The sequence below is a fragment of the Mirounga leonina genome, unplaced genomic scaffold (genome assembly GCF_011800145.1).
Source record: "Mirounga leonina isolate KUSES-001 unplaced genomic scaffold, KU_Mleo_1.0 Mir_152, whole genome shotgun sequence".
Classification (NCBI taxonomy): domain Eukaryota; kingdom Metazoa; phylum Chordata; class Mammalia; order Carnivora; family Phocidae; genus Mirounga; species Mirounga leonina.
Genome location: NW_023270380.1, coordinates 20482703 through 20496850, shown reverse-complemented (window position 1 = coordinate 20496850; position 14148 = coordinate 20482703). Strand labels below are relative to the sequence as shown.

At 40.3% G+C, this 14148-nt stretch overlaps 1 protein-coding gene across 1 annotated transcript in view; it reads right to left on the bottom strand.

Annotated features, from left to right (window-relative positions):
* DNAH14 (dynein axonemal heavy chain 14) overlaps window positions 1-14148 on the bottom strand; it is a 357723-nt gene that overhangs the window by 62354 nt on the left and 281221 nt on the right. Inside the window, exons 72-78 of the mRNA XM_035008404.1 lie at window positions 12295-12435; window positions 11197-11412; window positions 6488-6718; window positions 5668-5789; window positions 3717-3961; window positions 269-690; window positions 4-190 (exon numbers count right to left, since the gene is read on the bottom strand). Of these exons, the coding sequence (XP_034864295.1) occupies window positions 4-190; window positions 269-690; window positions 3717-3961; window positions 5668-5789; window positions 6488-6718; window positions 11197-11412; window positions 12295-12435 (1564 nt within the window). The remainder of the gene's footprint in view (window positions 1-3; window positions 191-268; window positions 691-3716; window positions 3962-5667; window positions 5790-6487; window positions 6719-11196; window positions 11413-12294; window positions 12436-14148) is intronic.

The window sequence follows — 14148 nt, the reverse complement described above, 5'->3', positions numbered from 1 at the left end:
TACTATTAAGTTTGACCTGGGGCATTATACCTTTAATATTTATCAACATGCCAGAATGTAGGAAGAGGTCCCATTCTTCATCCGGTAGGGACCCGATGTCATCACCATTAGCGTTATTTTGCATGATTGTGATGCAGAGCCGGAAGGAGAAGCACAGTTTATGTTGGTTAAATAGAGCTGAAGAGACCACCTAGGGGGGAAATGGAGAGTTAGCCCAGCCGGCCTAGATTAAATACATATGCAAAATTCACATGCAAGGATGTCTCACCTTAAAAATACTTCTTGTCAACACATCGATTGAATTTTTAAGATGTCTCTGGGAGAGATTTCCCTCACTTTCTAACTTTGGTTCTTTTGAGAGGTTTGTAGTATCACGAATTTTCTTCAGAGACATCGCCTCCCTTTTGGAGCCGGGTTCTTCTTGTTCTTTTCTTCTGGAGACTACTGCTTGAATGAACGCTTGGCGAAACCAGTCTAGGGAGAACTGGTACATGCAGTTGACCTGGGCGAGCCCGGCCACCAGGAAGTAGAGCAGGGCACCTCGGGTAGCAATGGGGAGATAGCTTTTGCGTGTCTCTTGGATTTGACTTTCCGCTTTTTCTGTTGCTTTGATGCGCTTTGAAATTTCATTTGAAGTCATTTTGGCTTTTCTTAAGATGTCTACGATTTCCTCATCATCTAACACACATTCTGAAGGCAAACAAAAAATGAATTTAAATAAAATCCACTGGAATATTAAATGCAGTTCCTTCATTCTGAAATCTTTCCATAAGAGTTTTTTACTTTCGGATTTTTGGTGCTTTTATTTGGGAGATGGGTCGCTCAATGAAGACAAGTTGTATTTCTGAATAATTTGGTTAATAGCACACATCCCCCCCATCTCTTCTTTATATTACTTTAGTAGATGGATGCTATTTTCATTATAAGCACATGATAAATAGCCACTTGGTCATAAGGAATGACCCATCATCCGCATAGACAAGGAGACAAAATTTCCAGAAAATAGCACATGCATTCTGATATCCTCTGTTGTTTTCTATTTTACTAAACAATAAAGTTGGTAATGACCAACGGAATTGATTTCTCATTCCACGAACAGGTTGCAACTTACCTTTTGAAAAAAAGCACTGCTCTAGAAACAGAATAATTCTCTCCCTTTCAAACATTCAAGACGGTTCTCCTATTTCCATTATAAACTCTTCTATTTTATGAACATTCCCATCTTCCTCAAGTGCTTTTGTTAATGATACGATTTATAGACTCCTCACTATCCTTGATGCTTACACCACACACATGTTAGTTTGAGAAGAGTCCTCTTAAAGTGTGGTATTGATGTGGGAAACAAAGACAGAAGGAGATGTAGATACCATCAAATGTCCTTATAAGCTGCAACCCATTGCCAAGTATTTGAGGCAGGCTGAGCATAAGGTTCCTCCAGGAAGCTCCGACTGTCTTCACTGTCTACAAGTAAATGCCTTGCTAGAGGAAAAACCACCTTGTTTTGACAATAGCAAGGCCTCCAGTGTCCTGAGGATCTTCTTTAGCATATGAAAGTCCTTTGGGAACTTTTCTTATTTTTACTTTCCACAACCACCAAGGTATATAACCAGTTGCTCCTCACAATCCCGGGACAGCAACTCTTTCTGCCCGCGGATCCCATCCCCGTGCTTTAACAAAACCACCATTTTGCACCAAAGACGTCTCAAGAATTCTTTCTTGGCCATCGGCTCTGGACCCCATCAAACCTCACCAAAAACATTTAAAAATTACATCCATATCAAGAACTAAACACAGCTTCATATCATCCTTGTAAGGAATTATGGGAGTATTACATTCCATGACCTGGATACCATATTCTGATTGATTTTAGTGAAGCTTCCTAGTAATGTTGGGACCTCGGCTGTGGGCTACTTCTTGGTCCCCACCCACCACACCATTGCCCACAAGGAGTGGGTGGCCACCCTAAAGATACACTATTTACAAAGAGACAGTAAGGATGATCTACTTTACTAAAACTTGGGAAAAGGGAGGAAAAATATGTACCAAATCGATCGAGCAGTCTTTTTATTTAGTTTTTTTTCAAGAACAATTTATATTATAACCACTATTCGTAAAAGGTTAGTCTTTAAAAAAAATCTTATAGTGTGATGGGTGTTATCATAAACAACTTTCCATTTGTCTCATTAAATCTATCTTTTGTCCAATTTAGGCAAAAGTTACAGCCAAACATGACATCTGTCATACAGTGGTTCCTAGAACAGGAGAGACTATACTTGTGAGTCTTGTTAGACCAACAGTCATCTCCTGTGGGTCACGTCATCCCTAGGTGTCCTGGTTTTGCTCCCTAAAGAGTGATCAGCTGCTGATTCATTCCAACCTTCCCAGAGAAACAGATGTGACAACCTGGTCCACGCAACCTCGTCCTAGTCTTGTCATGAACAGAAGCATGGCTCAGCTGTGTGTTACACAGAAATAGTGTATTAGGTGTAATAAAATAGGAAGGAATACAGTCAGAGCCTTAATAGGGAACTAAAGTATCGGAGAGACTTTCAAGCCCCACTGAGTCACCAGTTAAGAGAGAATGGCAATCCACCGCTAGATAAAAAGTATTTGATCACAGAGGAGTCAGGAGCTGCGATACTGTGACTTATAATAGGAAATATACAGGAGGTCTTCATCCCCATCTCTGGCTTAGAGTGCTGAATATCCTGGGGATGAGAGGAATAAAGGCATCTTTTGTTATGTTAATTAGGTGACTTTAGTCTCCATCTAAGGGTGGGGTGGTTGCCAGGACAGTGACCCCCAACAGAGGCCCTGCATCCATCCTCCACATCTCGCCTCACACATCTCTTTCACCTGGCTGTTCCCAGTTCATCCTTTCAGAAGAGACCAGTAATCCAGTGAGCAAACAGGTGTCATCCTGAATTCTAGTCTGCTAGCGAACTAGAACTAATCAAACCTCAGGAGGGGCTTTGCTGGAACTTCTATCTGGAGCCCATGTGTGGGGAGGGGCAGCCTTGTCCGACTGAAACCTTAAGGGGTAGATCAGGTCAGAATGGAGTTGAATTGTAGGACATCCACCTAGTGTCTGAGCATTGTTATTAGCATGGGGGTACCCCATCCTGCATGTTGAAACTGGATATCCAGATCCGCTTTTAGGAGCAGATAGGTCAGTGTGCCCCCAGGAACTTATAGTGCTTTAGATTTGGTTGTTTAGAAGTTATATTGTTAAGATTTAAAGACTATGGTTTGTGTTGAAGAGGAAAATAATTTCTACTGCTGTTTTAATAAAACACCATATTTTAATGGGATACATATGAGTAAGTCACTGGATTCTGTCCTGGTATATTTTATTATTAATACTTGGGGAAAACCTCATCTTTTGGTCTCTACAATCTAACTTGATACATATAACAGATGTCAGATATATGACGGAGTGGCCTCCATAAGATTTTTCTTACATCTTGCATGATTATCTTGTGGCCAATGTCGTACAGTATAATGAGCTAAAGCAGAGGTAGGAATGTAGGAACATCAACATCCACAGTGTTTTCATTTTAGAAATGGGGTGTTTCACCCATATTAATCAGTTATCTGGTGGAAATGCAGATCTGATATTTTGGGTACCAATCCAGAATGTGGTTCTTAGAGCTTTCATTCTGTCCTTCACAGAGGTACACAAAGGTCTCCTAACATCACTAAAGACCTGCACTAACCTTGTGCGTTCTGCAGTACATTCAACGTTTTTTCCTCTAGTTCTTCAAGGGTTGTAGCATCGAGGGAAATACTCTCCAATAGTTGGAGACGTTGATTTTCTAAGGAAGGAACTTCATGAGTTAATATGGTAGATAGGAGCTCTTCTTGCAAACCTTGGAATGTTACGGTGAAGTTGATCATTGTAACAAAGTTATACACTGCCTGAGGAAAATGGGGGTTGTCTATTTCTGTAGATATGTATAACCTAAAGAATGAGAAAGGCACCGGTTAGTCAAAGGGTTTGTAGAGGAAAAAAAACCTAATTAAATAATGGAAAAAATATTTCTCCTGGAAGTAAAGAAGGTTAATTTTTAGTGTTGTTCAGCCTTGTACACAGAAGAGGCTCTTGCTTTACACCGTGTGAATACGTTTGCTATTCACAACTTTAAGAAATACAACCATAGATGATGTCCCTACTACATCTGGTGAAACATTGGGACAGAGGAAAGTAAAGTGCTAGTTAGTAGGAGCTTTGACCCGCCGCTAGATGATTGTCAATACTGTGGTTTTTACTGTGAGTGAGAGCCTGGTGGAGGGTGTGAGTAAAGGGAGGACGACCTTCCCTAAAGGGACCACTGCTGCCCAGAGAGTAACCTGGGGTGGGAGGCTTGGGGGTGGGGGAGAAGGAAGCCAGGAGACTGGTTTGTGAGTGAGTCTGGAGTGGGGTGGTCTGGGGTGGGAGCGAGGGTCAGGAGTGATTCTTGACCTTGCTTAGTCTCCCCAACAACTCAGCCCAGCAGGGACAGCTCCTCGTTCCATTTTAGGAAGAGAGGTTCAATAAGTCGCTCACATCCCGTGGCCACACAGTGACAGAGTGGGGAGCCGGGTCCTGTCTGCCCCCCACACGGGTGCCCTCCACCACCTCCTCAAACACACAATTGAATATGGGCACCAGGTGGGCAATTCGGCAAAATGTTACATCATTAGCCTTCCTAGAGCTGTTGCTCAAGCAATAATGTTCAGGGAGAAAGGAAGAACCGTGTCCTGCAGAACGCTGCGCCCTGGAGAGTGTTTGTCACATTGAAGGGGTGTCATGTCCTTGGAAGAAAGAATCCTGTTGGTTTAGCCTAGTGCTTTTAAGAAGTATGGGGCCCTTTCTTGAGTGACACCCTAGAATGTTGTTCTGAGGAACATACTTTGCAAGAAGGAGGGAGGCTGGGCGAGGGGAGTCCAGGCTGTGTAAGTGTGGTGAGGGGCAAGGCTGTGGAGCCCGGCCCGGGGGCAAGGACCCACTGACCACACAAGCACTCAGAGTGTTAGGACCCCTGTAAGTCAGTGGAGTGCACTGGCTGGGCACCAGTAAACCCATCTTCCAGCTCCCCTTGCTGACAACTCGCTCACACAGTGAATTCAAGGGCAGAGTGGGAATTCTATTTTTGTGGTAAGTAAATCTGACTCTATAAAAGAGCTTTGTGACGTTGGCAAGGGGGGGAGGTGGGAAGGTGGGGGTTGCATTCCAGAAGGTCCCTTGCTGCTGGGAACATGGATACAATGTTTTTATCAGCCCACACGGAATCTCTTTTTGCTCTGGATATCCAATATGGATTTTGTTTTTTAAAGGAGCAGAAGGTTTTCCTGCTGAAATAAAATGTTAGGCAAAGAGATCAACTGGAGTTCTTGTTGATCAAGTGGGGCCAGGCTTTGTACACCTTCTGGGGACTCCCCCTGGACCTGTGGGTCTTATCAGGAACAGCATGGAGAATGCTGGTTTGGAAAGCTTGATAAACAAAAGTCAGTTCTCTATTCCGTGTACTGATGAGGGCAACCGGACACGCAGATAGACAAAACGTTCACAATGCAACCTCACTCTTTCCTCTGGGAGAAGCTTACCGGTATGGAAATACAGGCCTTCAATAGTATTGTCTTAAAAAATATAAACATTTGACTCAATTTCATAGGTAGAGACTTTACCTAAATTTGGAATTGTATTCAATCTCAGAATCATCAACCCTTATGAAATACTGTCCTCTTCTCTGATGGATATCCTTCTTCAAAATTGCCTTCAAACTTGGAGCTAATGTTTCAGGGAGATTCTGAAAAACCCAACAGACATAAATAAAAAGCTCATCTTATAACAAATCAATCAGTTGAAAAGACAGAGCATTAAAAAAAAATGTATATCTGGGGCGCCTGGGTGGCTCAGTCGGTTGAGCATCTGACTCTTGAATTTAGGCTCAGGTCATGATCTCGGGGTCGTGGCATTGAGCCCCACATCGGGCTCTGTGCTCAGCAGGGAGTCTGCTTGCGATTCTCTCTCTCTTTACCTTTGCTGCTCCCCTCCCCCACTCTTTCTTGTCTCTAAGAAAAATAAAAAGTAAATTTTGTTAGTATTTGGACACCAAAGAAAGCCTGATCTGAGAGAACTGAACATTGAAAAGTCACTGTATTTATTATTTTTTTAAAAAGATTCTATGTATTTTGAGAGAGAGAGAGTGCATGTGCAAGGGGGGAGGGGCAGAGGGAGAGGGAAAGAGAGACTCTCCAAGCAGACTCCCCGCTGAGCATGGAGCCTAACACAGAGCTCGATCCCACGACCCCGAGATCAAGACCTGAGCCGAAATCAAGAGTCAGACGCTCAACCGACTGAGCCACCCAGGCGCCCCTGTTTATTTATTATTTTTTCCCTGACAAAGTTACCTGTAACTCAAAGCTTTTAGTTTCTATGCTTGGGGCACACAGTGTATATGTCAGCTGCATGGAATTAGGGAGTGAGGCCATTCTGCCCAAATACCTGCAAGAGGACACTCCCTCCTGTTTTCATAGCATTTTCAATTGTTTGGATGTAACCGCTGTCCTTGATGGAGAGCTCCTGTAGCCGGGGCCCTTCCATCTGCCGGATCCAGTTGTGCGCCTGCTTGTGTGGGTCAATCAGCAGCGGCCACTGCAGGCTGTTCTTGATCAGGATGGCGTTCTCGGTTGAATACTGACCAAGGGGGAGCCCCTGAGAATGCCATCGACCGATCTGGAACAAGAGCATTGGTACCTTACGGTTTCATACACTTGTTCACATCTTCAGGATCCTACAGGGTCACTGCCTTTAGGAAAATCAAATACTCTTTAAAAGGACGAAGGAGATGAACAATTTAAAATGCTGGGATATGAAATTTTGGTAAGATGAGTAATTATTCACTAAGTGACATTTTTCTGTTCATCAGGAAGGACAAATGCCCATCACAACAAAGATGATATGCGAGAGAGTTAAGAACTGTTCCCAAGGATCTTGGGCTCGAATGCACACATGAGCCATGCAAGAACACAGAATGATACAGAGGTAATTACAGTTCCTCTGTTGCACACCCACCTCCTGCCGAGCACACACGTACATTATCTAGCTCATTTGCGACAAAAACGCTCATTTCTCGGGAGGAGGAACCGGGGTCTGCCCATGGTCATCCTGTCAGAGGAAGACACAGACCCAGGGTTTGACTCAGACGCTGACTCCAAGACTGATAAACTTCTCATCCTTACAGAATCTTTGCCTGCAGCTCTGACTTCAGGGCAGTACCAGCAGGTTGGGAGGAAAAAGCCAGGAAGGCTCATGGAGGTCAGAGAAGGAACAGGACCCGGGGACGGTCCAGTGAAAGGTGGTAGAGCGTCCCCGGAGAAGCCAAGGATACGTGTCAGTTTTTAAAGGAAAGTAGTATTTTGTCTAAGCCTGTGAAGAACTGCATGCTCTCAAAAGGAAACCGGACAGGGGATGAAGAGTCCTGAAACCCAGGAGTAGCTCCGTCTGCACAGGTGCAGGAGAACCAAGGTCAGCGCGGGGAGAGAGACAAACTTCTGACCCAAGAGTTTCTATTCTAAAAAAACCAATCAGGGGGCACCTGGGGGGTCTCAGTCGGTTAAGCAGCTGCCTTTGGCTCAGGTCATGATCCTGGGGTCCTGGGATCGAGCCCCGTGCCGGGCTCCTTGCTCAGTGGGGTCTGCTTCTCCCTCTCCCTCTGCCTGTCCCTCCCCCTGCTTGTGCTCCCTCACTCTGTCAAATAAATAATCTTAAAAAAAATCATTTTGACTTCCATGCTTTTCTTTATTGTTTTACCAAAGTCCTAAATGCTCTAATTTCATTTTGCTAATTTTGAAACTTTAGATAAAGGCAATCTTCAAGATATTCCCTTTTCTGTCTGACCTCATCCGTGTTGTTTTATAACTGTATTTATTCATTCTCACTGCTGTATTTAAGAACACACCTAGATTTATTTATCCATTCTACTGGTGAGGGCATTTAGAGTATTTCTCAAGTTTTAGGCTATTATGAATAATGCTACAATGAACATTCTTTTATATTCTTTTGATCAACTTACATATGCATTTCTTATGGATAAACACCTAGCAATGTTGGTCATGGGTTTTTTTTTTTAAGTAGGCTACACACCCAGCATGGAACCCAACATGGGGCTTGAACTCACGACCCTGAGATCAAGACCCAAGCCGAGATCAAGAGTCGGATGCTTAATTGGCTGAACCACCCAGGCACCCCAGGGATGTGTATTTTTAATACTTGTAGCTAAAGTCAGTTTTCTAAGATGATTTTGGCATTTTATATTCTCACCAGCAGTGTATGAGAATTTCTGTTACTTCATATCCATGTTCTTAAAATTATTAGTCTTTCAAATGTTAGTCCTTTTAGCTGATGTGTTACCATATCTCATTTTAGATTTAACTTTCATTCCCCTAATGAATAATAAGGTTAAGCACCTTTCAATTGTTTATTGGTGATTTTGTGAGCCGCCTGTTCAAGGTTCTTACCCACTTATTTACTGGCTTGTATGTCTTTTGCTTACTGATTGGTAGTAGTTCTTTTTATTGCAAATATCCTCTTCTATTCATTGACTTCTCTTTATATCTTCTGAGTGCTACCTTTTGATGAACAGAAAGTCTAAATTTTAATGTAATTCAATTAATGTTTTCCTTTATGGTTAGTTCTGTTTAAAAAATCTTTTCTTGGGGTCATGAACATATTCTCTTAAATTATGCTTTACTGACTTGCCTTCCACAGTTAGGTCTACAATTCAGTTGCAATTGAATTTTTATATATGGTGTGAGGTAATAATCAAATTTCTTTCTTTTTTCTTTCTTTTTTTTGCTTCTGGATATTCACTATTTATTGAAAACACTACCCATTCCTCACTGCACTACGGTATCAGCTTTGTCATAAATCAGATGTCCACGTACGGGTGGGTCTGTTTCTGGGCTCTGTGTTCTGCCCCATTGGTGGTGGTGTTTGTCCTGCACTGGGACACAAATGGATAAATAATTCCACTGTCCCAACTAAATGTCCTAAATGTCGATATTTGATACAGCAAGTCCTTCCACCTTGTTCTTCATCAACAATATCTTAGACACGTTGGCTCTCTGCCTTCTCTTTTAACTTTCAGAATCAGTTTGTCAGGTAAGCACATACATGCTCCCCTACCTGCTGGAATGCTGATTGGGATTACACTGGATCTACAGTCCATTTGGGAAGAACTGGCAGCTTCAGGATACTGAGTCCTTTAGTTCATGAACATGGCATAACTCTTCACTTATTTAGGTTTCTTAAAATTTATCCCAATAGTTATTTTATAGTTTTATTTCTGTAAGTTTCACACAACTTCTTGATGGATTCATTTTGATGCTATGATAAATGGTATCTACAAACATTGTGCACCGTTTGTTGCTGGTGTAGAGAAATGCAATCAGTTTCTATATACTGACTTCAATTCCAGAAACATTGAGAAACTTTACTAAACTTCTATGAATTCTCATGATGTATCTATAGATCCTCTTGGATTTTCTAGGTACATATCTGCAAGAATTTCTATTTTTTGTTTTCTTCTTTTCCAATCCTAATATCTTTTTCTTGCCTTACTGCACTATCTAGGATCTCTGCTAGGGTGTTAGATACAGTGGAGATGGTGGATATGTTTCTAGTCTCAAAGGAAAAACTTTGACCAATGCTTCATTTTTTCAATTCTGATTGCTTCTCTGACCTATGGTTAGTTTGGGAGTGTATGTCCTAATTTCCAGAAATATGGGGATTTTCAAAGAAGCTTTTAATTATTGACTTCTAGCTTAGTTGCCTTTTGGACAGATAACGTACTCTGTGATTTCAGTCCTTTGATATTTGTTGAAACTTTTTTGTGGTTGGTTATATGGTCAGTTTTGGGCAGTGTTCTACATGTGCTTGCACAGAATGTGTAGGTTTCAGGTGTAGGCTGCAGTGTCCTGTGTATGCTCATTAAGTCTGTTTGCTGATTATGTTGCTCAAATTTTCTCTATTCTTACTCATTTTTGTGTTCTTTTTCTATGAGTTATAGGAAGAAGTGTGTTAAGATCTTTCACTAAGATTGTAGATTTGTCCATTTTTATCTATATTTCTTTTAATGTGTGCTTTAAAATTATTTGAAGTCTTATTAGTAGGTACAAATTCAGAATTGATAAAACATTCTTGGAGACTTAAACTAATTCTTATTGTAACATAAACTTATTTAATTCTAGTAATCCTTTTTTGCCTTATAGTCTGTTTTGTCCTTTTTTGGTAATCTGTGGTAAATTTCCTCCCATTTTTTTTTTTTTTTACTGTCAACCTTTACATTTTAGATGTGTCCTTTCTAAATAACTTATGGTTTCTGTTTTATGCTTTGGTTTATATTTTTATATGGTCTTAGAATCTTACCCTTTTAAGTGGACCTTTTAGACCACTTACATCTAATGTAATTATTGGTATATTTGGGTTTAAGTTGGTTATTAGCATTATGAAAATGAGAAGCCAGTATTTGCTTCTGAGATTGGATGGTCAGTTTAAGTTGGGTTATCAGTGGGGGAATCAATCTAAAATTACTCTTTGGGGATGAATAAAAAAAAGGTGTATTTCTTTTTTATCCCCTCAACATAGATAAATAGACAATAAATATTTATTGATAAATGTGAGGTCTATGTGTTTGGCTCTTTCTAAGAATACTACCTGTGGCTCAGTAAGTTCACCTATTTTACTTTTTTTAAAAATATTTTATTTATTCATTTTTAGAGAGAATGAGTGAGCGAGTGTAGGGAGGGGGAAAGGGAGAGAGGGCCTGATCCCACAACCCTGAGATCATGACCTGAGCCAAAATCAACAGCCAGATGCTTAACCGACTGAACCACCCAGGCGCCCTGAGTTCACCAATTTTATTAATGAAAGGGCCTTCTGGGACAGAAACTGGGCGAGGCAGTAGGATTACAGTGAGTAAGAGGATTTTCTGTGACTTTTGCCCAGAGGATGATAAATAAGAGACGTAACTAGCTGCAGCATTAGAACTATAATATAAAAAAAAAATTTTAAAGACCTGGAACAAATTATAGTATTTTCCTTTATCAAAACAATTTGGGGAAAGGATCCCAGTTTAAAAAAAAAAATGCATTTACACCCAAAATTCAAATCAACAACAGCCACTTAACTGGATAATAGAAACATGTTACTACCTCATGTTTTTGTGCCATAATTTCAATTAAGGAAAAGTTAGGAGACAAATAAATGTTGTTTTTAGGGCAAAGAGTCTCCCATTTGTTCACAATTAACTGGCGAAATTCTGCTGTTAACACTCCAGTGTAGACAATGCACGCTGCAGAAATAAGTATGTCGCCCAAAATTCCTTCCAACTTCTTGTCTATTTGATTGATTGTTTCTTGCCATCGAGTCTAAATGTTAAAATAAAAATGAGTTCTTGTTATTTGACATAAAATATACTATTATGAGACATTTAAGATATTCATGATCTCCAACTTGGATCCAGCATTGCTATTACTATTACTGTTCTCATGCTGTGTTTGCAATAGAATTAGTATTGGATAATATTATAAAACAAACAGTTTTCTAAGGGGAACATGAGTCCTATTCTTGGATTTGTCAACAGTGTTACATTTGTTAGCACCGATAGCCACGTCAAGTCCTCTGAGTCATAAAGCAGGATAATTTTTAAATAACAATTCATTATATTATTAATGGGGTTCCATAATACTAGTTACTGATATTTATTAAATCCTTCCATGTCTAACAGGAATTTTACTTTGAAAATCTCATTTGACACTTTCAATATCCTATTAAGTAAAAGCCATTTTAAGATCAGAAAGTTGAAACTTAGAGAAGATCAGCAGAACTTTAAAAAAAGAGATAAAAGAGGTCTGAGGATTGACAGAGAAGAATAAAATGTTCTTCTTCCTTATGACATCTCATCCCCTTTAGCCACTCTTGGTTTATGCATTTGGCTTGGGTTGTCCCTGTGCTCAACAGGGAAAGCTTACTGACAGTTTACCATGGACCTCATCAGACTGGAGAACTGTGGTCTGGGGAGCAAGAGAAAGTCAGGTTGGATCCTTGTAGTCTGTTGCCTCTGGGTTAAGACACTTGACCAGAACTCCTTTATTTTTATCATGAGTGCCTACTGATCTCAGTAAAAAACAACTGGATGATAAGATAGTTTTAGGGGGTACATAATACAACCTTGGGTGAAATAGCATCTTGGGGCTTGTCAAGCCCAGGAGAAATTACTGAAGGAGATACAGAGCCAAAGAGAGTCATGCCTTCTCATCCTCCAGCGTGGTTAGTAGGATAGACGCACACTGCAGGCGCTTGGTGGCCAGTTTTCTTCTGTTGGCTAAGAGTTGTTTTTCAGCAACTACGTCTTTGTAGGCTGCTTGCAAAAACAGCAGATGTTCTTCAACCTGAAAGAATTCATTCATTATTGAGACACACTACTACTCTCATTTTGCCTCAAGAGTTTAATTGTCACTTATATAAATACAGTGCATGGCCACTTCATTTTCACATCCTGGAAAATCTTCCTGGAGAGATGGGCTATGTTAACAATAAAAATGTAGTCAGTAAATAAATGATTCCTTGATACTCCAGTTTGTTTTTAAAATGCCACTTTCCTCAACAGGCTTTCGTACAAGCTCAGCATTTGGAGATTCATCATTTTCTGATTTCTTTTTCACACAGAGAATGTTATATCCAGTTTCCTTCTCCAAGAAAATGACTGAACTTTCTCATTCCACATACACTGACCAGCCCGGAGGAACTAATGGGGTTTTGAAGTGAGGCTGGTAGGATAAAGGGGCCTTAAACTATGCCTGGGCTGTCGGGGGAAAGGTATCGTCATGAATAGCTGACAAAATGATATTCTTAAATTAGCACTTATCTTGATAATGCCTTTGCTCAAAAGCATTTGGTGAATTTCTATAGAAATGATCACCCACGGATATGGCCCGAAGTTTTGGCCCCATCAATAAGAGCCTCCCTGATCCGATCCCAACCTCCCTCCCCAGAGTCGTCTCCTTTCCAATAATATTACCCTGTAGCCAGACTGCTTTCTTCCGCATTTTGTCCACACTTCTTAAATGTTCTGGCCTCTGGGGTTTGGCTCACATCTTTCCCTTACCCTGAAATCGTTCCTTAAAGGGATGTAGATCCAAGGCATTCTTTAAAATCCATATTACATTCTAGCTGTCACGAAGCCTCAGTCCTGTCACATCCACACTGACGTACTGTTTATAACAGTCGTGAGAAGTAATTATTAATTGCCTGATATTATCTCTTGGGTTGTGCCTTATTATCTTTATATTATCCTTATATTGCTATTTATATTTTATATTTATATTTTTGAAAGATGTTTGTGTCTTCTCAAAATCTTTGAAGACAGTGTTTAGCATAGAGACTTGAACACAGTATGTTTATGAAATCATATGTACAAAATTGTGCTTACTGAACGCAGTTTCTAATTTATAATTCCCCCCCCCCATTCTAAAGATGTTATCCTGGTGAAAATACCTAATTAAGAAAATATATATACACATTAGCTACTTTTGGCATGATTACTCTAACAATTTATTTATTCCTGGTTCACCCATAATAATTACTCAGTTGTTTCTACTCTAATATAAAATGCTGTTTTTGTTTGCTTGCTCATGCCCTCTGATTTTATTCTGAGAAAATGTTCTTGCTACTCATGACCTAGTGAGCTATATAAATATTCAAGTGTAGGATTTACTGATTCAATTAAGCACAATGAAATTCCTTTTTCTTTTTTTTTGCTTTGTATTGTAATTTGATTTCTTTTAGTTCCAGTGTAGTTAACGTACAGTGTTATACTAGTTTCAGGTGTACAATATAGTGACTCAACAATCTATACATTGCTCAGTGCTCCTCACAAGCACACTCCTTAATCCTCATCCCCTATTCCCCCACTCCCCTACCCACCTCCTCTTTGGTGACCATCAGTGTGTTCTCTAGAGTTAACAGTCTGTTTTTTTGGCTTTTTCTTTGTTCGTTTGTTTTGTTTCTCAAATTCCACATATGAATGAGATCATATGGCATTGATCTTTCTCTGGCTGATTTCGCTTAGCATAATACCCTCTAGTTCCATCCACGTTGTTGCA